The sequence below is a fragment of the Micromesistius poutassou genome (assembly GCF_964030765.1).
Source record: "Micromesistius poutassou genome assembly, chromosome: 15".
Taxonomy (NCBI): Eukaryota; Metazoa; Chordata; class Actinopteri; order Gadiformes; family Gadidae; genus Micromesistius; species Micromesistius poutassou.
Window position 1 is genome coordinate 15,489,107 of NC_140285.1, and position 24,578 is coordinate 15,513,684.

Consider the following 24,578-nt stretch of genomic DNA (forward strand, 5'->3'; position numbering starts at 1 on the left):
ACTCAGTAGCAGTGACGCAGTGACTCAGCAGGGCCTCAGTAGCAGTGACTCAGTAGCAGTGACGCAGTAGCAGGGACTCAGTAGCAGGGACTCAGTAGCAGGGACTCAGTAGCGGTGACGCAGTTAGCGGTGACGCAGTTAGCAGTGACTCAGTAGCAGTGACTCAGTAGCAGTGACGCAGTGACTCAGTAGCAGTGACGCAGTAGCAGTGACTCAGTTAGCAGTGACTCAGTAGCAGTGACGCAGTAGCAGTGACTCAGTAGCAGGGACTCAGTAGCAGGGACTCAGTAGCAGTGACTCAGTAGCAGTGACGCAGTGACTCAGTAGCAGTGACGCAGTAGCAGTGACTCAGTTAGCAGTGACTCAGTAGCAGTGACGCAGTAGCAGTGACTCAGTAGCAGTGACTCAGTAGCAGTGACTCAGTAGCAGGGATGCAGTAGCAGTGACGCAGTAGCAGTGACTCAGTAGCAGTGACGCAGTAGCAGTGACTCAGTAGCAGTGACTCAGTAGCAGGGACTCAGTAGCAGGGACTCAGTAGCAGGGACTCAGTAGCAGGGACTCAGTGACTCAGCAGGGCCTCAGTAGCAGTGACTCAGTAGCAGTGACGCAGTGACTCAGTAGCAGGGACTCAGTAGCAGTGACGCAGTGACTCAGTAGCAGTGACTCAGTAGCAGTGACTCAGTAGCAGTGACGCAGTAGCAGTGACTCAGTAGCAGGGACGCAGTAGCAGGGATGCAGTAGCAGGGACTCAGTAGCAGTGACGCAGTGACTCAGTAGCAGTGACTCAGTAGCAGGGATGCAGTAGCAGTGACGCAGTAGCAGTGACTCAGTAGCAGGGACGCAGTAGCAGGGATGCAGTAGCAGTGACTCAGTAGCAGGGACGCAGTAGCAGGGATGCAGTATCAGGGACGTAGTTAGCAGTGCAAGCTTAAGGTCCTCTATTCCAAGGTTGACTGATTTCTTTTGGTGTTCAGAGTTTTCTTGTGTTTCTAGCACCATTTGAAATCGGTTACAATGAAGGATATGTCGTCGGGAGGGTGAGCTCCTCTGAGGCGGGCCCGGGGCAGCCTGGTGGCTGGAAGGGTTTAGGGGGCTTTAGTTCTTAGATCAGGGTTCGTTCTCTCCAATTGAACTAGCAGGGCTTTAGTGTAACTAAATGTATTGGGATAGTGGCCAAGAAGCATTCATCTGAAATCTTGCATTTTTAAGGATTTTTTTTTTTTAAATATATACAGGAATGGAATGTTTGGTATTAATACGTGATGAATGAACATTAAATGTTGAATTGATTGTAAAAATTGTAATCCATTTGTTAACCGATATTAAAGACTCAGAATCACTAACTACATTTCAAACTCAAACAGAGAGTACAGTTACACAGAACGTGGACGGAATAACTTCAAGCATTTTTATAATTTCAAGCTCATGTTCATATTAAATGTTTGTCAAAGGCACAATGAAATACAATACTAACAACTTATTGATATTACTTATTGAATACAGTTGACCACTTTGATAGATCTTTTTTATTGGTCACATTTTTTAGCTTTTTACATTTTGTCACATTTAGAATGTGGCAAATCGATCGATTGGAACACAATGAGGCTTCAGATTTGATCTGCACATATTTATACCTCATTTCAATTATTTACAACCACAGAATGTTAATTCCATGGCGCTACGGCCTCAGCAAAACCTATTAGTGCAAACAGTTTAAACAAATAAAAAATGCTTTAACATTGGCCGATGATTAGATTCACATAACAATGTTTTGACATTTGAGCGGGGGAACACAGGAAAACCCTATTTTCTTACATCCAACCAAACACTATCAACTGCACGACAACTCAACAACCCATTGGTTAAACACATGCCCTCCTAAAAACATGTTATAAACGGGCATGTTATCTTCCAAACATATGTTTGCTGATTACTTATCTAAGATAATTCATCTGCTTACAACCATATATTGGGTTCAAATCAACCAGACCAACCAAGAACGAATAGCTATACAAAATGGCTCCATTTTCTTTTCTTCTTTAACAAAAAGAAAAATCTACAATATGGTTTACAATACAGGGTTGATGGCAGTTATATTTAACCAAATAATTGTACTTTTGACAGCAAGTGCAGCCAGAAATGTTTCAATGAAACTCGCTTACCTTTTCTGGCAAATTAACAAGTTACGGGTGGAAGAGAAATAAATAAGTGCAGCATTCCTTCAGAAGCATTCATTAGAGTAAGCCAAAGACAAAGACAAAGCAATACAATTTGGTGATCAATGTCCTTCAGATGGGTGAAGTGAACAGATTACAGATTGGTTAGAAAAGCATGCGTGCGCCACAAAATGCTCCTCTGATTGAAACGTACAGCAGATACATGTGGATGAATACAGGATGCATCATATTTCCTAGCGTAGCGCAAGTGTACAATAATTCTATTTACAATGGAGCACAGTTGCATTGTTAACATATGGCGGGAGATTACATTCAAATCCTTGTCTAGTGATAATTCTTCCTTCAGTGGTACATCGTCAAGGCAACCTTCCCCGGAACAAAAAAGGGGAAAAAAGTACGTATGAATGATCTCTGCAGCTTTTTTGCTTTTTTTCAGGGAAATGCATTTCATTATCAACCCCTACTCAAATGACATGTTGCACACTTGACTTTTCTCCACTTCCTTACCAGCCTTGCTACAATATCTTGTCTTCCTCTATTGCAACTGCATCATGGACAGGTTGAGGGCTGAAAGGCAAACGTATGTGGTGACTAGCATGAAAGAGACACAAGCAATATGCAAGAGCCCAGACATGATATGGACCTAAAGACACAATGAAACATCAGATAACAGTACACTGAATATAAGGCCTCAACTAGGACTTGATTAGTAAGAAATATATCTTTAAAGCAACATCACATCATTCAGTGAGCACAGCCTCATTTGTTCAAACTACAACTCCCCATACATCTCCACATTCACCTTGCCTCAGGATAGAAAACTCCTCATTCACAACAGCCAGTGCTTGACTTTTATTGTACGTAAAGTATAATGGCCAGTGTGCAGAAAGCGTTCATCATGTACAAGAACAGCAAGAGAAATCAAGCAAGAAGAGTTGAAGGCGCAAGAGCACGAAACAGTCAGGAACAAGGAGTTAACACAAAGAGACATGTAGGAAATCTAGAAACCATGAAGCCATGAAGCCATGAAAGGGTTCTTTCTGCATGAACATGAACTTGAAATCTTACCCTCTCTTTTTCCGAATTACGAATAAGACGAGGAAGATGATGAATATGACAAAAACTATTTTGGGAAAAGAGTGAGATGTATGAATTGACAAGGCTAAATAATGGAGCGTTGAATTCTGTAAAAAAACAACATTTATTGGGTACCCTGAATAAGTTATGTCAGCAAAATGAGATTTGGTTTCAATCAGCATCATGAAGATGTATTATTGAACATCATTTTCTGATGCTTAATGCACACCATGATGACCTTATATTACTACAATACACTACATACCCTTGGATATGGCCAGGCCAGCTGGACATAAGATAGCTTATTTTGCTAAAAGCCTCAAATAAGCTATCTTATGTCCAGCTGGCCTGGCCATATCCAAGGGTATGTAGTGTATTGTAGTGTGTGTTGTATGTTCTCCATGTTATGTCTGTTGGTGTCTGATGTATGGACTACTTGCTGTCATATGTTTGTTGTCCTGTCATGAAGTGCCTGGCGACTGTGCCGCAAACCGAACTGCCCCACAGGGATAATAAAGTTATCTACTACTACTACTACTACTACTACTACTACTACTACTACTACTACTACTACTACTACTACTACTACTACTACTATTAACTTCAAATAAGTTAACTACAGATTTCTGTTGATCACTTTATTGACCAACTTGTTGGTCAATAAAGTGGTCATCATTTCATCATTGGTCATCATTTCCTCTCACTGTGTGCAGTTGGTGCTCGAGTGCTGGTCTCAAACCCTTCAGGTGGCTTGTCACACACAGTTTATCATGCCTTAAGATGACAGACATTTGTTATTGGAACTTTCTAAATGAGAACTTTTATTAGAACTTTTTAAATTAGAACTAAATTAGAACTCAAGCATATGCAATATTTGCAAGACAATTCACAAAGCTTTTTGTGAATTGTAACATCATTAGTTTGCAATGGCTGAAATGAAATCTCTCATTTCCAATCGATGATTTATCAGCCATAGATGAGAATGTGAACCTTTCAACCAAATCTTTGTCCTTAGACCTTCAATCTGATTGAATCAGATTAATGCAATTCAGAGAAATATAATGCAAGAACTTAAATAACGTGCATGCAGGTGTGAAAGACCATAGAACCTACCAATCATTAGTACTATAAACCACCAAGACTGCGACCATGTATCGGAACCACCTAAAAAAAACAAAGAAGAAGATTCTTTATTTGTCATCTCCTTGATAAAAGTTAAGATAAAAGATAAAAGTACTCCTTGAGATAAAAATGAGATCTCTGCATTTAAAGATCCCATATCATGCTTTTTTAGGGTTACTAATGCCGCTTTTCCACCGCCAGTACCAACTCGACTCGACTCGCCTCGACTCAACTCGGTTTGGTTGCGTTTCCATCTAAAAAAGTACCTCTTCAATGTGGGCGGGTCGTAGAAAAGAACCTCTGCACCATGGGCGGGTCGTCATTAGGTTTTAATCACGGGAGACGCGATTCCCGGGAAATCTGAATCTGATCAAGACTATTTCCTGATTCCCGGGAAAGGTTATGATGGGAAATAAAATAAAATAAAATAAAAAGCGCAATGACTGCGCGTCTATTGTTGTCATACGGTAACGTTGATAGAGGCGAAACTCGAGCCCTAGGAAAGGAACGACACTGAAACGAAACAGCGAAACGCCGGTCCGTGGACTCCAGCCACGCCGGACACACACAACCACGCCCGACACACATAACGACGCGCAGCCTAACTCTAGCCCCGGGAAAGGAGCGACACACACGGCGAAACGCTGATCAGTGTCCCCCTCGGGAGCGGGTTCGTGGACTCCAACCACGCCGGACACAACTTAACTTGAGTGAATATTCCCATTTACAGCCGCTGGCCAATCAGTTACCAGCAGCCTGTTTACGTCACACAAAAGTACCTACTCCGCTGGCATGGAACCTCGACGGAGGTAGTACTAAAAAAAAGTACCCGGTACTAGGTACCAGGTACTTTTTTTGCCAATGGAAACGCAAATAAGGCGTGGCGAGTCGAGTCGAGTCGAGTCGAGTCGGTACTGGCGGTGGAAAAGCGGCATAATTGCATTTGGGGGTACTACTAGAATAGGGTTACATGCCTGTATGTCAGAAATACCCCTTATTATTCTCACACTGTTCATTTCTGCAAAACCAATTTCAGCTTTTTTCAAAAACGTTCTGTTTTGTATCTTGTCGCTTTAAGGCCCGCCTCCCGAGTAACCCAGTCTGATATGATTGGTCAGCACGCCCACCCTGTTGCGATTAGTCGAACGCCGTGCGTTGGAATAATTCACACCCCCTGGAAGTTTTAGACATTGCAGGTGGCCGGGAGGCGCGAATTCTGCACTTCAGCACCGCCCACTGCACCCCCACTGCCTGATTGGTTGACTGTTACGGAAGTAACGTTTGAGCTGTTTCACGCCCTTATTGAGGGGCGTTCTCTGTGGGCGCGAATACTCCCCCTGGCTCGGAATTTCTAAGTCTGAGACATAAAACATGTATACATAAGTCATCGGTGGGTCCAGGCCTACCGCCTGGTGCCTAGCTCAAGGGCACTGACAGGAGTAAATGGAAGTCTTTTTGGTTTGGGTTTGGACGTTCTCCCAGTATGAGCCAAACGATAAGGGTTCAAATGCCTTCAATGACTGTTGAAATAATTCCTGCAGATATATTTAATGCCATGACTTACCGGTAGGCCCTTCTGGATCAACTCCAGGGCCTGCTCCTTCTGAACCTCCTCCAGTGATAACTGAAATCAAAAGAACAGAAACAAAGATGCATGTTACTTGATTGAACCATCGTCTGACTGATTACATAATGTGAACATTGTGATTGACACATTTGACATTGGCTGAACACAGTCATGGTATGCAATCATGTAATGCTAGTGCAGCTAAATACCATTTCTTTCACTGCAAACTTGTTGAAAATGTTCAGCATCGCTGGATCAGTTAGTACTTTAGGGTCAGTATTATCGATTAACACATAATCCATTAATTAGCTTATAGAGACGCAACGCATCAAAATCTGTCAACAACACGAATATCAAGATAGCAGCTTAATAGATCTGGTATTGTATCTCACACCAATATCTCACACTGATATTGGTTTTAATTGGTCTATGGCTGAGCCCGAATATTCTTTGTTCACTAGATCAAATTTCAACACTTTAGTATAAAAATATATATATATGCATATTTAGGAACCACAGGTAAAAAGGTACGGTTCCATTTGGTCTGAATGTGCCAGTGATGGAATAACGTATACATGTAATGGAGACATCCCTCAGACCTAGTTTCCCCTCAACGCTTCAGCAGTCATCAAACCGGCCAAACACATGTTTCTTCACGTTATGGTGATCGGTAATCTGCGCCTGTGTAACTTCCCTTCGTGTAAACAGCGCTAGCTATGCCGTGTCATTACATCAGACCGCCTTATTCGTAGGCCTTCTCTTATGTCCTGGAAACCTTCTGGCTCAGGAGGTAGAGCGGGTTGACTGGTAAATGGAAGGTTGCTAGTTCTATCCCCGGTTCTTCCTAGCTGAGTGTGAGCGAGACGCCTCATCCTAACCGCTCCTGACGAGCTGGCTGTCGCCCTGCGTGGTTGGCTCCGCCGTCAGTGTGGATAAAAGCGTCCGCAAAATTCCTTCAATGTAAATGTCAACTGTAACAGAGTGGGACCCGATGAGTGGATCCTAAAGCCACGAGGTCCACGCACTAATCCTACGTGATATTGTAGTTTTGCTTGAGGAAAAACGATGAGTTGATCAAAATATGATTCTGCGGCAGAGGTCTCCGGTTCAGGGAAGGAAGGATACATACTAGGATTTATTTTATAGAAGAATATTTGTTTGGAAAACTATACAAATATTCAAAGCTTAAAATGATGTATTCGGGCCAGCCCTAGACTATGATGCTTTACATTTACAGATTACTGTATTGGTGGACCCCTAATAATATACAAAATTATATATAATCAAGATGTGATCATCAAGATGCTGACAGCAAAATCACTCAAACTAGTCGGACCGCAGTTGTTTCTATTGCTTCTGCCCGATAAGAGACAGGGTCAATACATTTAGTGAAGCAGCAGTTGAAAAAACTTCCAAGATACTGAACACAAGGAGCCAAAACCAGAGTTATAATACAAAAAAGAAGATTTCTCCTCATTATCCAATGGAGAACAAATGCAGTCCGAATAATGAGCCTAATTTATATGGTGATTTAGCTCAAAAACAGTTTTTTTTTATTTTATTTAGTTTAAAAAAACAACGCTACCGTCTTTTTTGGTGGTGGCGGTGGTGGCGGGGGTCTTTGGGGTCATAGTGGTAGTGGTGGTAGTGGGGGTCTTTGGGGTCATAGTGGTAGTGGTGGTAGTGGGGGTTGTGGTGATGATAATTGCTAGAAGAAAATATCGGCTGAATCAAATCAAAAGCCAAAAATAAACTAGTTGCGTGAACTGAAGTTCATACATTACTAAAGGGAAGCCCAAAAACTGCCACTATATTCATATTGTGGTCTGAGAAATAGTTTGGAACACAATTAGTAAACAAATGCGGTACCTTTGCACACTGGCGTTGATGACCATGTGCTGTTCAGTTGGCAGGTCATGTACCCTGTACTCCCGGTCATGACAAATCCAGTGTTACACTCGTACACAACAGAACTCTTGAATACATACGGAGGGCGGGCTCCAGACTTTTGCGAACCGTCTGGAATAATCGGCGCTTTGCAGCGAACAGCTGGAGAAAAATGGTAATAGAAATGTGTTAACATGGATGAGTTCCCTGGTTACTCTCTCAACGAGAGTATGCAACTCATCGAGACGAGTTTAAGAAAAGCTGCCGAAAAAATAATAACCTACTTATACAAGTTGGAGGGTTTGGTTTGAATGTTCCATCATTTGAACATCTTAGTGATGATGTGCCATTGATGGTATAATCCTTCAGACATGTGTATTTCACGACACTTGCATAATTATATAATTGCAGGTCTGGAGATGGAGCTTCAGCATTTTCAACTGAAGGCGCTGTGCTGCATTTTACAACTGAAAAAAGAAGATAGATATTAGATATGGGGGGGGCCTCAAATATGGATGGAAAATAAATATATTCACAAATATGCTTTATATGATTGGAGACCTGTACAGGTCGGCGGTCTGCCTATCCAGCCTTCCGCTCCACAGGTTAACTGAGTCGGCCTGCCCAAAATGTACCTTAAAGAAAGTCACGCAGAAAATACAAGTGAGCATACATAACAAACCACAAGATGTATTATTACGGTACATCATTTGGAAATGATTTAGAAATGTTCTAAAGATACTTCAAGGATCACCAAAGTATGACATAAATGTGTATAAATAAGGATAAGGCATAACTTTTGCTAAAATGTACTACAGTAAATTGCTTTTACTGATCAGGAATAATGTATAGCTGTAACTGTGTGTTCACACCGCACTTTGAAACGTGTCGCGGGGTGACACGTTTCAATGAAAAGTGAACGTAGAGACGCGTATCGGGTGAAATTTTTTGACGCCGAAACCCGCGACAAGACTTGATTGACGGGGCGACAGTTTTCCCCAAAACGGGCGGGCGCGTTCACATGGATTTGTCGCGCGAGTGAGCGACAGATTTCGCAGAAGTTTAAATATTTCAACTTCTTTCGCGGTGAGACAGCCAATCAGCGTTCACTCCCTGTGGGTAACATGGGTGAAGTAACGTAAAACAGCCAATCAGTGTTCACTCCCTGGGTGACGTAACGTAACAGCCAATCAGCATTCACTCCCTGGGTGAAGTAACGTAAAACAGCCAATCAACCGGCTGGGCCAACCGTTCCCTGCACTCCGCAGTGAACCGCAGCTTGGAGGAGAAAGTGATTGTTGCCGTTTGCGACTCCCGGAGCTCTATATATGATATAATATATATAATATATAAATATCTATATAATAAAATATATACGATATATATAATATCACGGCACAAAGCGGTGTGCGCCTCCGGATTATATTATTAACCCATAAACGACGGGCATTCCGACGTCTCTCCCTCTTCCACAACAGGTACAGACACGCAATGGTGGTTATCTCGGCCATGGTTGATGAGACTGAATTGGCATGAATGACCGTTGGCGGGCAAAACGCTCCGCGACAAAATTCGGCCCATGACACGTTTCAATGCACACATTAAGCACAGCGACAGATTTCACTGAGTCGTGCGGCAACATTCGAAAATTGTGTCTTTTGGTGTGAACGCACAGTTAGTGTAGAATTGTGATAGTCACTCATAATTCTTAGCTTGGCACATGAGCAGTCTTTGTCTCATCACCACTTACCCATATTGCAAGGTACAGTACTAAACCCTAGCAAGGAAACCCTAACCCTGAAAAGTTAATTAATTAGTGGGAATAGATTGAGATAACCTCATTCTACATACCTACCTCCAAGGTTTCCATTCCCACAGTATTTAATACCCCTGTGGCCAAACAATGCATGTCTAAAAACAACCGTCAACAACTCCTTAGCCCTCTTATTAATTTAAGTGCCCGTCTAATCTACCAAATCCAATTTGCGGTCAATGCTTAGTATTAAGTGCATGGAAAGGAAAGGAGAAATCTTCTTTCTACACTCAATTACACAACATCAGCAAATACGTCCTTGATATTTTATATTCCTACAAGATATTGAAGCCACATTTATAACCAAATGATGATGCAAATTAATAAAACTTGGTTAATCACCCACCCGTCGTTGCAGGAGAATGTAGCCGTGTTCCCGAATAAGGGTCCTCCATCGTACTCCACGTGTCCGTTGTCAACCTCGAGACCCCCACAATTATACTCTGCAGAGAAACACAAAAGATAAAGTCAGAAGATCATAAACATTGATCTAAAGCAACATCTACAAAGGGCAAACACATACGCCTCAGAATACGAGAGAAACTAAAGAACAGCTCTGCATTTTTTTACCTGGAATTTCTGATCATTTTGGCTGCAGCCCTATTGGACGTAAACGGGCGGCTATGTAATCCTTTGGGGCAAAAGCACTCATCGCTGTTAGTCTAAAAGTGATGCTTTTTGCCACGACTCTGATTATATTATATGGAAAGGATCCCTACAGAGAAATAAAACTTCTCTCTTTGCCTTTCACCTGATAACGGTCTGTTTGTTATTGCGTCCAAGCGAGTCTCGCTCAATGAGAGTTGAGTTGTTGCAGGAAGAGAATTGGAAACCCGAGTGAGCTGCACATCTGAGAGTGTTCTCGCTCAATACTGGACCTCAAAAAACACTGTTTACATTATTCCCTTTGACCCATGATTTAAAAATAGGCTCCAGGTTGAAAAATCGTAATAAAAAAAAGTTAAATTACAACAAATCCTTGAGCAGAGCAAGAAGTTGTATTAACAAAATGATAATATCTGTACTAAAACTAGGGATGGGAATCTGAGCATTTCAATCCCTTTCATCAATGCCAGCATGTTTTTCTGACAGTTGCACAACCGCATTTAAATCATCATAGCATAGAGGAAGAAACAGTCCAAAGTAGGGATGCAAGAAATATAAAAAAACTCTTATCCAATACACGGTCCAAATCTCATCAAGTACACACATCGTGTACTCATTAGAAAAAAAGTCAGCACTAGTTCCACCAGTGTAAGCTTACAAAGATTCAGTATAAACCTGACCATTAAATCTTTCCATCTTAAAAAAAAACTTTCAAAACTACAACTGCAATTGAGGTGGGTGATTATTTTAAAGAACCCTTATTTTACCACCATTTAAGAAAAAATATTTTGGACTATATATATATATATATCTATCTTATCTGGCTTCAAAACTTTACCAAAGTACATAACAATACAAAATGCATAAGTTGTCGTAAAATGACACCTGTTGCCGAGGATAGTAATTCTATGTTATAATTAATGCCATGCAGGCAGGCTTAGCAGAAAATGTATCAGGAATCTATCATGAAATCAAACCAACAGGCAGAATCGATAATGGCATCTGTATCAAAAAACATAAATCTCATCCCTAACAAAAAGCAGCATTGACATTCTTGCACACAACAGCAGAAATTATTCATATTTGGCACATTGAGGACAAAACCTGAAAGTTACCTCAAACCAGTCCATGGCCCAAATTCTCATATTTATTCCTTAATAACGTTACAGATATTCTCACAGAGCTTACAGCTTACTTACAACATGAGGGCTACAGGATTCCAGCTTATTGATTTCATCCACCAGACACAGTGGCTGGGGCACCAAAAAGTTAGTTATAGTCCCTGTGTATGTAAAGTAAACATTTAAAACAAAAAATACTCACTCTGGCATTTAAGTGTCACAGTTGTCCATGTCCCAGCATTGCAAAAGGTTTGACCAGATCCTCCACTATTAGTGTATCCGGTTGAACACTTAAATGTTACACTTGATCCGTCTGGGAATGTTTCTTTCAGGATGTCTGCATCTATTAAAGTCATGGTGTCTCGCTTAGGTTTCTCGCAATCTTGAGCTAAAAGGAAAAAGCACAATAAGACAAAATTTAGGTCTCATTTTGGCAAAAAAAAAGGCAAAACGATTACATTAACATATACAACATTAGCAGGACAGCGCATACATTTCTCTACTTGGTCTAGGGTTAGTGGTTGAAGAAGTACTCTGATATTTTACTTTAGTAAAAGTCAAGTACAATGCTAAGACACAGAATTACTGCAGTAAAAGTAAAGTACCACATTGGCATTTGTACTTAAGATTCACAAGCATATACTTCTATACTTTACTTGAGTACTAATGGTAGATTTATTACTTATTGTACGTCGCTTTGGATAAAAGCGTCTGCTAAATGCCCTAAATGTAAATGGTAGATGTTCTTGCCATGTTAAATGCACTTATGTCCCTAAGATTAAAATAGGGCATCAGGTTTGGACTGGGGCTGAAGAACGCCACTGGATGGATTCATTTCAGCATTGAGTCACTGATTGGACCGGCTACTGTAATGCTGCATCCCTCCTGGCTGAATAACTCGTCAGCATTTAATAACGGTTCACTGGTACCGTGTTGTGCACTGCTGAACCGGTCATGGTCTCATCATAGATCTGTGTCACCTGAGGCTGCTTTCACACGCAGGGCAGAAAAGGAAGCCTTTCAGACCATTGCATTCAATGTATTTCCACAGATGTATTATTTAATGGCAATAAAACAAAGTTTGGGATTAGGGATTTTCGATGAAGAATAACTGAATAAACTATAAACTGAAACTAATAAACTGAATTGACGTTCAGTATTCCCTCTTTCTTGCTTCCTCATCTCAATACGTCAATGAGACAATTTAATTCAGATTAGTCCTGTTTACACATTGAACAATGTTTCACGTATATCCCAGATTGCCACATAAAGTCCTTGATATGAGGCAAAAACTGGTTTAATATCAATATCAGCGGTCTTCAAGTGTGAAGTATTGTCCACGTTTGTCTCCCAAATTCATATTGAAGACATTGTTAGCCTGGCATCACCTGACGGAGCGCGAGGTCTGGTTTAGATAATTGGTTCCTCGTGCTTTGATTACATTTTGAAATAGGCTACGTTATAAATATAAATCCAGATTTATTTTTAACTAAAGTAACAGAAGTGCTCTAGAAATGTCTTAATAAAAGTACAAATATTTTCTAAACAATCCACTGGAGTAAAAGTAGAAAGTAATTAAATAGTGAAGTACCGATCTGTGAATACTGTACCAAAGTACAGTAACCGTGGGAGAGATGGAATGCTCGTACAAGTCTCATATAAAGTTTCGCTGCCATAAGTTATGGAACAAAACATGAAGGGACATTGTTATTCGTGACCGAGCGGGGGGTGGGTTTCCCCACTCTGTGTCAACAGAGCTTGTGAATGTTTTCACAAATCGACCTTTGTCTCACACAAGTGGTTTCATGAAGGCCAGTGACGTCGCCTCGGGGTCACAATGGGGATACGACTCAGACCAAAACGCAGCTTCTGTTGGGAGTTTGAGGTATCTCGTCAGCTTTCTCAAGTGAATGCATTACATTTACATTTAGGGCATTTAGCAGACGCTTTTATCCAAAGCGACTTACAACTGTTAATACACACCGACGGCGGAGTAACCATGCAACGCGACAGCCAGCTCGTCAGGAGCAGTTAGAGTTAAGTGTCTTGCTCAGGGACACATCGACACTAGGAGGAGCCGGGGATCGAACTAGCAACCTTCTGGTTACAAGTCAACCTGCTCTACCTCCTGAGCTAAGTTTACCCTTCTAAAAGTCAGCATAAAGATTGCGTAGAAGCGTAATGCATTCACTTGATAAAATAAATTCTGCTCTGTTCTTCTGAATTAACAAGATACCTCAAAATCCTGAGAGAAGCTGCGTTTTGGGCCCACACCGTGGCGTTGATCCTGGACAAACGCTGCAATGTTCAGCAGATCAGAACGGGCCTGTGCAAAGTCGGCAAACTAATAACAATGCCTTACCTTAAGGACACAACTACGGAAGCATAATGCATCACCAAAATAACATGCAGGACATGTTTGCTTCTATGAAATAGAGCTCTTATGTGAATGAGAGCTTCTCTTTGGATTTTGAGCTATCTCTGTAATTCAGTAATAAACAGCAGAATAATTAATTACCATGAAAAGTTATCTTTGAGATAATAAACTCGTTCACATTCAGAAAAACAGAGCCGAAATTATTCTCCAAATAATTTTAAAATGGTTTGACAAATGTGGGTGACCTATCTTTGAAGTTATATGGCATTCAATAGTATGGGTCAAAACATTATCTCAGCCGACTTTTGATTAAAACAGCACGTCATATAAATTCACAAATCGGCTGTGGAAAATACGTAACGAGAAAGACTACTGGTGTGTTCCAGATGCCTCAGATACCTCGGAAGTGGGGAAATCTTTCACCCCCCCTTTTGGTCGGCCCCCTCGGAATTCTGAGAGCTGACCGAGCAATGTGATGACTCTCTCAACAAAAATGGCTGCGCCCGTGAAGAGATTTATTTTCTCTGTATTTGTAACACGTTGGTCATTTTAATGTTGATTTTAAATTCTCTTACACACTTGATTACATTGCTACTTTATTCCGGTCACCAATGTATGCACGGTCTTGCTGTGCATGCAATACAATGTAAAGTTGTGTTGTCCGTTTTCGAGCTGGTTTGCTAAAGAGGCTAATGTAGCTAACAATAACAATGACTAGCCAAGGACATGACACAATCACAAAGACGAACGGGAACGCTATAACAGGAAATTACATCACAAGTGATACTCGGAAGGCTGGTGTCCGAGGCATCTGGAACACACCATACATGTTGCCTATGTGACGTCACCTCATGACACATTCCCTCTACTTCTCCAACTCACAGTGCTGATGCTGCGTCGTCTTCCCTAACCCCTACTACCCTAACCACTACTACTCTATCCCTAACCACTACTACTACCCTATCCCTAACCACTACTACCCCTAACCACTACTACCCTATCCCTAACCACTACTACCCTATCCCTAACCACTACTACCCCTAACCACTACTACCCTATCCCTAACCACTACTACCCTAACCCTTAAAGGGACAATTTACTAAACATCGCTGGCGTAAAACAATTTTGACGGTAGCATTTCATTTCATTTCAAACCTTTATTTATACTCATTGAGGTTTCCCTCATTTACCATGTCGATGAGTTAACATCAGAGGACATGCACAAATAAAATAAGAAACAGAAATTACAAATAACATGAGCAACATATATATATATATATATAAACTAAAAACAGTTGCAATTTGAGGAGCAGAGTTTTAACACCAAGTGTTTAAAGACAGTAGCAGATGGGAGTACCTATAACTTTAGTGTTTGTTGCAGAGCGTTCCAAGTGCTAGGGGCATCAAAGAGGAAGGCAGTTTTGCCAAGATCTGAGTGCAAACTAGGAACCCTGAGAGTGAGCCAGTTGTTGGATCTGGTTTGGTAGGAACCAAGATTCCACTGTAATAGGGAGGAGATGTAGGGCGGACAAACAAACAAGTGCCAGTGGTAACTGCGCCTCAAAGATAGAGAGGACCAGCCAACCTTACTGTAGAGAGTGCAGTGGTGTGTATTATAGCTGTCACCGGTGATAAATCTAATAGCGGAATGATACAGAGTCCAATTGCTTAAATGTAGATGCGGATGCCTATAAATTATATCTCCATAGTCTAAAACTGATAAAAAATACAGCCTCAACAACTCTCTTTAATCAAGGGAAAGCTGGACTTGTTTCTGTATAGAAAGCCCACCTTCTGTCGAAGCTTGGAGGCGAGAAGGTCAATATGAACCTCAAAAGAGAGCTTCTCATCAAGCCATAGCCCTAGATATTTATATTCTGTGACTCTCTCTATAAGAGAGCCGTCAACAGTTAAAAGAAGAATACCGAGCCTTGAGGGGCACCTTTTGTAATGGATAGGAATTCCGAATTTCCACGATTTCATGCATTGACGCCTGGAAGATAGGTAGCCATGAAACCACGCACAAGCATCAGTATCCAAGCCAATGTCAGACAGCCTTTTCAAGAGCAGTTGGACCATGTTAAAAGCCTTTGACAGGTCGACAAAGAGGGCAGCACAGTGCATCCTCCTGTCCAAGGCCGAGACTATGTCGTTGGTTACCAGTGTGATAGCAGTGATGGTACTATGGTTAGGTCTGAAACCGGATTGGTGAGGATTAAGAATCGAATGGCTTGACAGGAAACACTTTAATTGGGAGTTGACTAAGGTCTCAAGTACTTTGGCCAGGCATGGGAGTGTAGAGATCGGACGATAGTTATCCAGATTCTCCCTATCCCCCCCCCTTGTGTAATGGAATGACTCGCTCTGATTTCCAGACCAGCGGAAATAAGCCTGATGAGATGGAACGATTAAAAATGTATGACAATGGCTCACTAATTGTCTGAGCAGCCAGTTTTATTTTAAAAAAAGAGCCAAAGTGATCCTCCCCAGTAGATGACTTTGGGTCTATGGATTGTAAGATTCTGAGGATCTCAGAAGACATAAAAGGCTGAAAGGGGAAATGCGAGACACGGTCAAAGCGGGGTCTACCATCATGGACCTCCGATGGAGGGGGACTAGGAAACAGCTTATCGAATAAATGACCAGCTTCCGAGAAGTGCTTATTAAAAGCAAGACTACTATCACTTGGATCTGAGATCACACAGTTGTTTGCTGTAACACTGAGGGGCAGAACACTAGAGGGCCGACTTTTTGTCATGTTAATTGAACCCCAGAACTGGGCAGGATTTGAGTAAGAGGTGGTGATTAGATTAGATCAGGGCCATTCAATCTCTGTACTCCCAAAGCGAGAGCTGTGTCCGCGTTCTCGGCAGCCAGTCAGTTCCGTTCCCGGTGGGTGTTGGCCTCTGCCAGGGCTGCACTTTGTCACCAATCCTGTTTGTGATATTCATGGACAGGATATCGAGGCGTATTCGTGGTGGGGAGGGGTTGCAGTTCGGTGATCTGAGGATCTCAACACTGCTCTTTGCAGATGATGTGGTCCTGATGGCATCATCGGCCTGTGACCTTCAGCACTCACTGGATCAGCTGGCAGCCGAGTGTGAAGCGGCTGGGATGAGGATCAGCACCACTAAATCACCACAAGAGGCCATGACTCTTAGCAGGAAACCGGTGGATTGCCTACTCCGGGTAGGAAATGAGTTCTTAGCCCAAGGGAAGGAGTTCAAGTACCTCGGGGTCTTGTTCACGAGTGAGGGTACGATGGAACGTGAGATTGGCCGGAGAATCGGAGCAGCGGGGATGGTATTGCGTTTGCTTTACCGCACCGTTGTGACGAAAAGAGAGCTGAGCTGCAAGGCAAAGCTCTCGATCTACCGGTCGCTCTTCGTTCCTATCCTCACCTATGGTCATGAGGGATGGGTGATGACCAAAAGGACGAGATCACGGGTGCAAGCGGCCGAGATGAGTTTTCTCAGGAGGGTGGCTGGCTTCTCCCTTAGGGATAGGGTGAGAAGTTCAGTCATCCGTGAGGAACTCGGATTAGAGCCGCTGCTCCTCTGCTTAGAAAGGAGTCAGTTGAGGTGGTTCGGGCATCTGGTAAGGATGCCCACTCGACACCTCCCTTGGGAGGTGTTCCAGGCACGACCAGTGGGGAGGAGACCCCGGGGAAGACCCAGGACTAGGTGGAGGGATTATATCTCAATACTGGCCTGGGAACACCTCGGGATTCCCCCGTCAGAGCTGGTCAATGTGGCCCGGGAAAGGGAAGTCTGGGGCCCCCTGCTTGATCTGCTGCCCCCGCGACTCGACCCCGGATAAGCAGATGACAATGAGGATGAGGGTGGTGATTAGATTTTAAAAGTATTCAGATTTAGCTTTCCTGACGGCTGTAGTACATATATTTCTGAGTTGTCTGAAGGACAGCCAGTGTGTCTGGCTCGGGACCAAGCACTGTTCCTATTATTTAAGAGAGTAGATAGCTCCTGCGTGACCCAAGGCACTACCCTATCTTTAATCCTAGATTTTTTATATGCCGCGTGCTTGTCTACAAAGTAATTAAATGTAGTGATAAAAGAGTCGAGAGCGACCTCAACGTTGTCACACTGGCGAATGTAACTCCATAAATCCTCCCGAAACCACTCTGCATCAAAAGTTCCTCTTGGAGACCACCTGAGACGCAGTCTTTTTTACCTGTACATCCTTTACGCAGGCAATGGGGCAGTGATCGCTGACTCCCAGCTCAAGTACACTGCTGGTGGGATATTTGTCAGCCTTGTTGCTGAGAATTAGGTCTAAGAGTGTATATTTGGAATAGTCTTTAGGGTTTGGTCTAGTTGGCTCTGTAATCAGTTGAGATAAATTTACTGACTGCACATGAGATTTTTAAACTGCATAGAAGCATCACTCAGCCAATTTAGATTAAACCACAGTCAAGAGGGTCAGGACCATGATGGACTTTAAGAGCCAGAAATTCAAAGCAATTAGGAACAGAAACAGCACCGCCCTTACTTAACCGATCAATTCTATAAAAGTTATAATTATAAAGAGCCACGTCTGAGTTATCAATATTCTTCCCAAGCCAGGTTTCACCGAACACAAGAATATCAGGAGTAGTCTGCTCAAGTAGAATAGTTAGATGGTCAAAGTTTTTAAGTAAGCTTCTAATATTAAGATGAATTATACCAAGACCCTTGCGCTTTTTAAAACTCAATGGAGTAAGGAGAGGGGTAGAGGTAGCTGTTGCACTAGGCCCATTAGTGGGAGTTGGCTGAGGATATATTGTAATTAAATTAGAAGGAATGCGATTACGAGGTTTATTAACAGAAGGCGATCCAAGCCCCACTGGGAGTCTGAAAGTGTGAGAGGAACCATTATCACATGGACTGGGATCAGGGGAACATCAAAGTTGTGACGCACATGTAGCCAATTGAGTTTGAGTCTGCTGGGGCATGCTAATGGAGCTGAAGTGATGGCGGATATAATATGAGAGGTTGGAGGAAAGGGCACGAGCTCCCGCAAAGTTTAAATGAAGTCCATCCATTGCAAAAAGTTCACCAGAAAATGTTAAAGTTGTCAATAAAATGTACATTGTGTGCACGGCATGCAGACTGGAGCCAGGTGTTCAGACCTAGCAATCTGGAAAAGCGGTTACTGCCACGACCAGCCGTGGGGGTGGGGCCGGAGATACTGCCCTTGTAGTGAAGGTATTTTAACACACTGAACAGTCGGATAAAGTCACTCTTTAATAATTCCGACTGCCGTTTGCCAACGTCATTTGACCCGACATGCAATACGAGGGAATCAGCCGATGGGAAGGACATCGCAACTTGGATTTTGTCAGTGACGTCTACCACAGTGGCACCAGGAAAAACCACAGTGTGGGCATTGAAGATGGAGACGTTTCTGATAATCGAGTCACTCAGGATGATTGTCGACGGTGGAGACGGGGTCAGCTGAGGTGATACAGTCCGAGGGCCTCTGTGTTGCTGCTTCACTTCACCCTTCCTCCCCGCCAGCTAATCTTTTTTTCGTAGGATGGTAGGGGCACGTACCGCCTTTTTCTCCTCTGATTGGTTGGAAGGGCTCTTGATTGGTTATGGCACAGGGCAGGCTGTCGGCTAGTCTACCACTAACAGAAGTAAACAAACTCAATCCAACAGCGAAAAGTGCATCCTATTAAAGAGTACAGAAGCCGACTTAGGCATTGAATAAAACGGCACTATTTTGCCCAGCTGTGTGCAGTGCAGGTCACACAATTACACAGAGGGAACTAGGTATGGAAAGCAGCGAGAAATGTAACGTGACTATTGTACACTGCAGTGGAGTAACATTGACAACAACCTCTATCAATTAGGCTCCAAGTTTTGCGAACCAGCAAATAGGCTTATAACAGCAGTACAATTAACAGAAGTCAACAGAGTCCATTAAGGCTCCCTGAGGTGAGGAGAGATGTGTTGGTCCTAACTTGCATCCTGCCTGCTTAACAGAAACTATTTAATGAAACTATTATGTCCAAATTATTACCAAAGTAAAGGCATGATGGTAATTTTTAGTAGGCTACCACAGATGAATGAAGCCGCAGTCAGTCAATGGTAGAAAATACACCACAGTTTACTTCTGTTGGTGGTAGACTAGCCGACAGCCTGCCCTGTGCCATAACCAATCGGAGGAGAGCCCTTCTGGCACACGGCCGGTGTGCGGCTGCTGGGGCAACGGCAGACGGCTCCACTGGAGATGTGGAGCCAGGATTATGGAGGCAGATCGCAGCAGCGGGGAGATGCCAGATCAAGACGCCTGTGTGTTTTGTACCCGATTGTCACCCGAATGTGCTCCGAGCGGGATCTGTGTGCGAGTGGTGACGTTTATCATACGCGTCGAGAGCAGCGAAGAGTTGTAGTCCACAAAGCGCTCTCACACAAAACCTAACCGTACCAAACTTCTACCCGCTAAATTGTTACATTCTTTGCACCAAAAATTATATTAGAAATTCACAGACAACATATGTTACATTCATGGTACAATTCACACGGGACCAGAAAATAATTTTCATCTGGTCGTCCAAATGCATCCCATGTACCGGAAATGAAAACATGCAACTTACGAGCTCTTCTTTTTCAATGACGCCTAACACGTTGTTACGGTTAGGGCGTAGGGGTATTTTTTTTTTTTAGTTGTATGTTGTTATTAACAACATAGTTGTATGTTGTTATTAACAACATACAACTAAAAGAATAAATAGATATAGATAATAGATATAAACAGTCAAACAACATTCCAATACATATCAATAATACAAATGGGACAATTAAGAAAGCTTTTTAAAACACGAGCAGTCCTTAATGCGATTCCAGTCATCCCCTTGAACGACTCAATTTGCCGTACAGTTCATAAAGTTACCCACTAGGTTAAATAAACGCGACGCTTACCTTGAACCAGGTGGCCGAGCAGCACCACAACCAGCCCCATCAGGACCTGTTCCGAGACCACCATGTCTGTGCTCACACTCTGCGGACAATGACCAGAACAAAGATCAACAGTCAACAGGCTTTAACAGACCTCTGAAGAATAAGTCCCGGTTCCCTCGGTCAAATGTCTATGGAAAATAACACGGGGTTATTGAATAGCGAAGGGGCGAAGAAGCGAAAGCTGCGTCACTGTCACTGGACGTCATTGAACCACACACATGTTCCATCTAGTTCCGGCTGGCATTTTGGATTGCAGGTCTACACACAAAACACTGAGCAGGTATGGTACACGTTATAAGCTTCAGCTTTATATTCGATCAGTATAATAGCCAAGACGGTTAGCTAATTTAACGTTACCGATGAATTGGCGCTAGTCCAGTCTTCCCCGACCAAAGTAATCCTTATATATCTAATATATGTTACTGTTGTACACTAAGTTGTTTCCTTCGTGCTACGTACTAGGCTCCAACTGTTATTATGGTCGATTTCCAAATAAGGAGTGCCAGCAGGAAGCAGTTTTTATTTGGGTAGGCTTGGCCTTAAAGCCACAGTACATGATATATATATATATATATATATATATATATATATATATATATATATATATACTTTTTATAACTATTCTCTACTAATCTAACAATATATTATCAACCAAATAATCGCTGAAAGGACTGACAACGTGTTATTAACATGCGTTGCATTAATAATTGAGTTATTCAACCAAATGTAGCCTATGTATTTCACGAAATGCTATTACGAAACCAATTACATGCTGATGCTTGCCCCTTTATATTGGCATGGAGCTCTGTCGTGAAAATGTTAATATGTTTGGTCTTTTATTAGATTCATGAGGTTATCTTAAACAACGTCACATTAACATTTATAAATTACTTCTCCAAAATAATACATCTCTCATTTTTAAATATATAATTTAGCTGATGGAGTCATTTCCGGTCAGGATGTAATGGGTTTGGTTCTCCATTGTGTGGTGGAGGCTGTAAAGCCTCACCCTGCCAGACAGGCTGGCAGGATTCCTGGGAAGGCTATCATGGTGGCCAGTCACTGTGACTCAGCTTTGACTCAGTTGTTAGTCTAAAGCAATCACATCTGTTATGCATTGATATATTTTGAGAGAGGGGAAGGGAAGGAATGTTTAACAATGTAGGACTTAAGTCATCATGTTACTTCATGGCTATTGTTATCTTTATGAATTGAAGATAGGACAGAAGGAAACCGGATGGTGACTTTAATGATTTCCAGCTGACCGCACAATTGGTAAATGGTCTAGCCACCAGCATGATGATGGAGTTAATGGTATAATATGTATAAAGAAAATCAGAAAATGACTAGACCTATGTTATATATTTGATTTTATTGTGTACTTACATTATCTCAAATGTATCCAACCTTTTCTAAACTCAGACATGTCATACTTTTATGCATGGTAACGTCCTGGGTAATTCGGTCAAGTGTTAACGGCGTCCTCTTCCCTTTAACCCCTCACATCCAGAAAAGATGGGAAACACAGCGAGTGGGGAAGGAAGTCTGTGAACTGCTATGTGGTCGGAGTTAAAGGGCAGATGACGCAGTTAACACTCGACAGAATGGCCCAGGACGTTTCTATTTGAAAAGTACAGATTTTACTGCCGAAATCGTACATATTGTACCTTTCTTTATGAAGGCTATCAATCACTGTGATAGAAACAAAACAGGTAAATAAACACGTGTTTTGAGCTTTTCATGATCCTGTGTGGAATTCATTCATTCATATGTATCCAGACACAAATGGTCGATGTTGATACAAACTTATAAAATGTACAACAAAATTACAAACCATTCACTTCTATAAAAAGGAAGCTATTTCTACAGAAGATGACAGGAGTGATGTGTGCAGCAGGCGGTTTGGGTCTGGGTGTTGGTCTCGCTAGCACTTCCTGTCCCTTTCTCTGTGGCCATCCCTCTTGTGTTCCCCTGTGAGTGGTCTTTCTCTCTGCTGTAGGGGTTCTCCAGGTCTCCTCAACAGCGGACATTTATGCATCCAATCAGACTGTATTCACATGTCAACAGCAGCACTTATACAAATCTTGAGATACAGAGAGGACATGATCAGCTGACGGTATTCATGTGGCCACATTGAAAGAGCTGGCATGTGTTTTAGCTAGTACATTTACTTATGATAGATATATGAGGGAGTTAGAGAGATGAGATGAGAGTGAGAGATTTACTTATTAATGTTGAGTGTGAATCATTTAGCAATATATTTGTTAAGTTAGTCTTGATTCTGTTAATACTAAGTTTTGCATTCTTTGTGGGTGTCACTATACATACTATAGTTTATTACAATGCTTTTGTGCTTACGCAATTACAACAAAGACCATGAATATGGCAATGACTTCCAATGCAAGATAACGTTATAACAATGTTCAACAAGCTGAAAAAGTTATTTTTAGGACGATTGTTTTGATCATGGATAACAGTGCTGGGTAATTTAACGTTACCCCACAATCATTCTCCCTAAGATATATACAGCTGTTCGCATTATCGACTCATTGAAACATTATCGACTCATCAAAGCCTTCCTGTTCAACTGAAATGCCTTCCTGTTCAACTGAAAATCCTCACACACATACTGTATAAGTGAAAAACTTTCACACACATGTCTGAGGTTTTCAGGATAGTATGTGAATGGTTTCATATGCAGGGTTGGCAACTATCACGCATTGGCGTGACACTCACGCTTTCAGCATCAATCTCACTTCTTTTTTTTTCCGTCCATTCACTGTTGATCACTCACTACTAGACCACAGAATATACAGGAAACATGCTTGTTAGATATATCTGTCTATCCATCTCTATCTATATGTTTCTTTTGAGTGAAAGACACGTGCTTGGGAAGAAGAAAATAAAGTATTAGTTAAGGTCTGAGAGCGCAAATAAATGCCTCAAACTAGTGCTGCTGCTTTTAAAATAACAACGTTACGTTTGTTTTATTACTGTTGTTTTTTTAACGCAATTAATGCGGATACTCCGTTATTTGGTTTAATTTACTTACTCAATACTTAACCTAAAATTATAGCCAGGGTATCAAAATGAACAAGATCATCAAATGTGCATTTTTATGTGATTCCCAACATTTGAACAAGAGAGAAAAATGGCAAAAAGATACCTCAAAGAGCTTTTCTGAGAACTTCTCTTAAATGGCATGATCCTTTCCAAAAACTCTTCCAGTCTCCCTCCCTCCCTCCTTCCATGTCTTCTGTCTCTCTGCCTCTCTGTGTGGACTGTGGACCTTGTTGGAATTCAACTAGAAATTGTTAGTTTGGTGTTACTTAGCCTATATTTTAATTATATTACAAGTGCCTTTCGAGCTAAGCACAGAAAGAACAAGTCAATATAGGCATCAGTTTACTGAATCTCTTGGCTTGGCTACATAATCCATAGGCTATGTTACAGTTTCAAATATTTTAATAAGGACATAGTATTTATTCAGATTCAACATTAATTCCATGTTGTTACTTACTACTCAATATCAGTCATTAGGCTAAATAAAGTCACATTTGGCAATTAGCGGGGTCCAAGTAACCTATTCTCACAATAGACCCTAAAGGTTTTCTCATGGTTTGACAGCCCTCCTCAAAACAAAATTACAAGGTGTCTTAATGTAGTGCAGGCTATCAACCATAACCAAATTACTAAACTAAAGGCCATGACACACCTTCTGTTAAATTCCTTCTTTCTGGGTCAGACTGGGAATAAATTCTGAGGTCTTGGTTAAATACATATCTATGGCAGCAGGTATCAGTATACAGCTGTGTTCCCATGTCAATGCATGATTAAATGCATGATTAAAAAATATCTAATCACAT

The 24,578-nt window shown here is 41.9% G+C and overlaps 1 protein-coding gene across 8 annotated transcripts; it reads right to left on the bottom strand.

Moving 5' to 3' along the window:
- Window positions 1–1,394: 1,394 nt before the first annotated feature.
- On the bottom strand, window positions 1,395–21,182 carry LOC311360089 (C4b-binding protein alpha chain-like). Of its 8 annotated transcripts, none has more exons than XM_084480181.1 (13): window positions 21,070–21,182; window positions 20,674–20,752; window positions 11,573–11,758; window positions 9,990–10,086; window positions 8,392–8,465; window positions 8,115–8,297; window positions 7,813–7,992; window positions 7,529–7,651; window positions 5,941–5,970; window positions 4,368–4,418; window positions 3,246–3,300; window positions 2,685–2,744; window positions 1,395–2,543 (listed from the first exon to the last, which is right to left on the bottom strand). In XM_084480181.1, the coding sequence occupies exons 2-12, from the start codon at window positions 20,735–20,737 to the stop codon at window positions 2,693–2,695; spliced, it is 1,095 nt and encodes a 364-aa protein (XP_084336307.1). In that variant the 5' UTR covers window positions 20,738–20,752; window positions 21,070–21,182; the 3' UTR covers window positions 1,395–2,543; window positions 2,685–2,692. The 8 variants fall into 8 exon arrangements, with proteins under 8 accessions (XP_084336307.1, XP_084336306.1, XP_084336311.1 ...); XM_084480180.1 differs by having other exon boundaries at window positions 5,941–6,000; XM_084480185.1 differs by lacking the exon at window positions 7,529–7,651.
- Window positions 21,183–24,578: the final 3,396 nt, after the last annotated feature.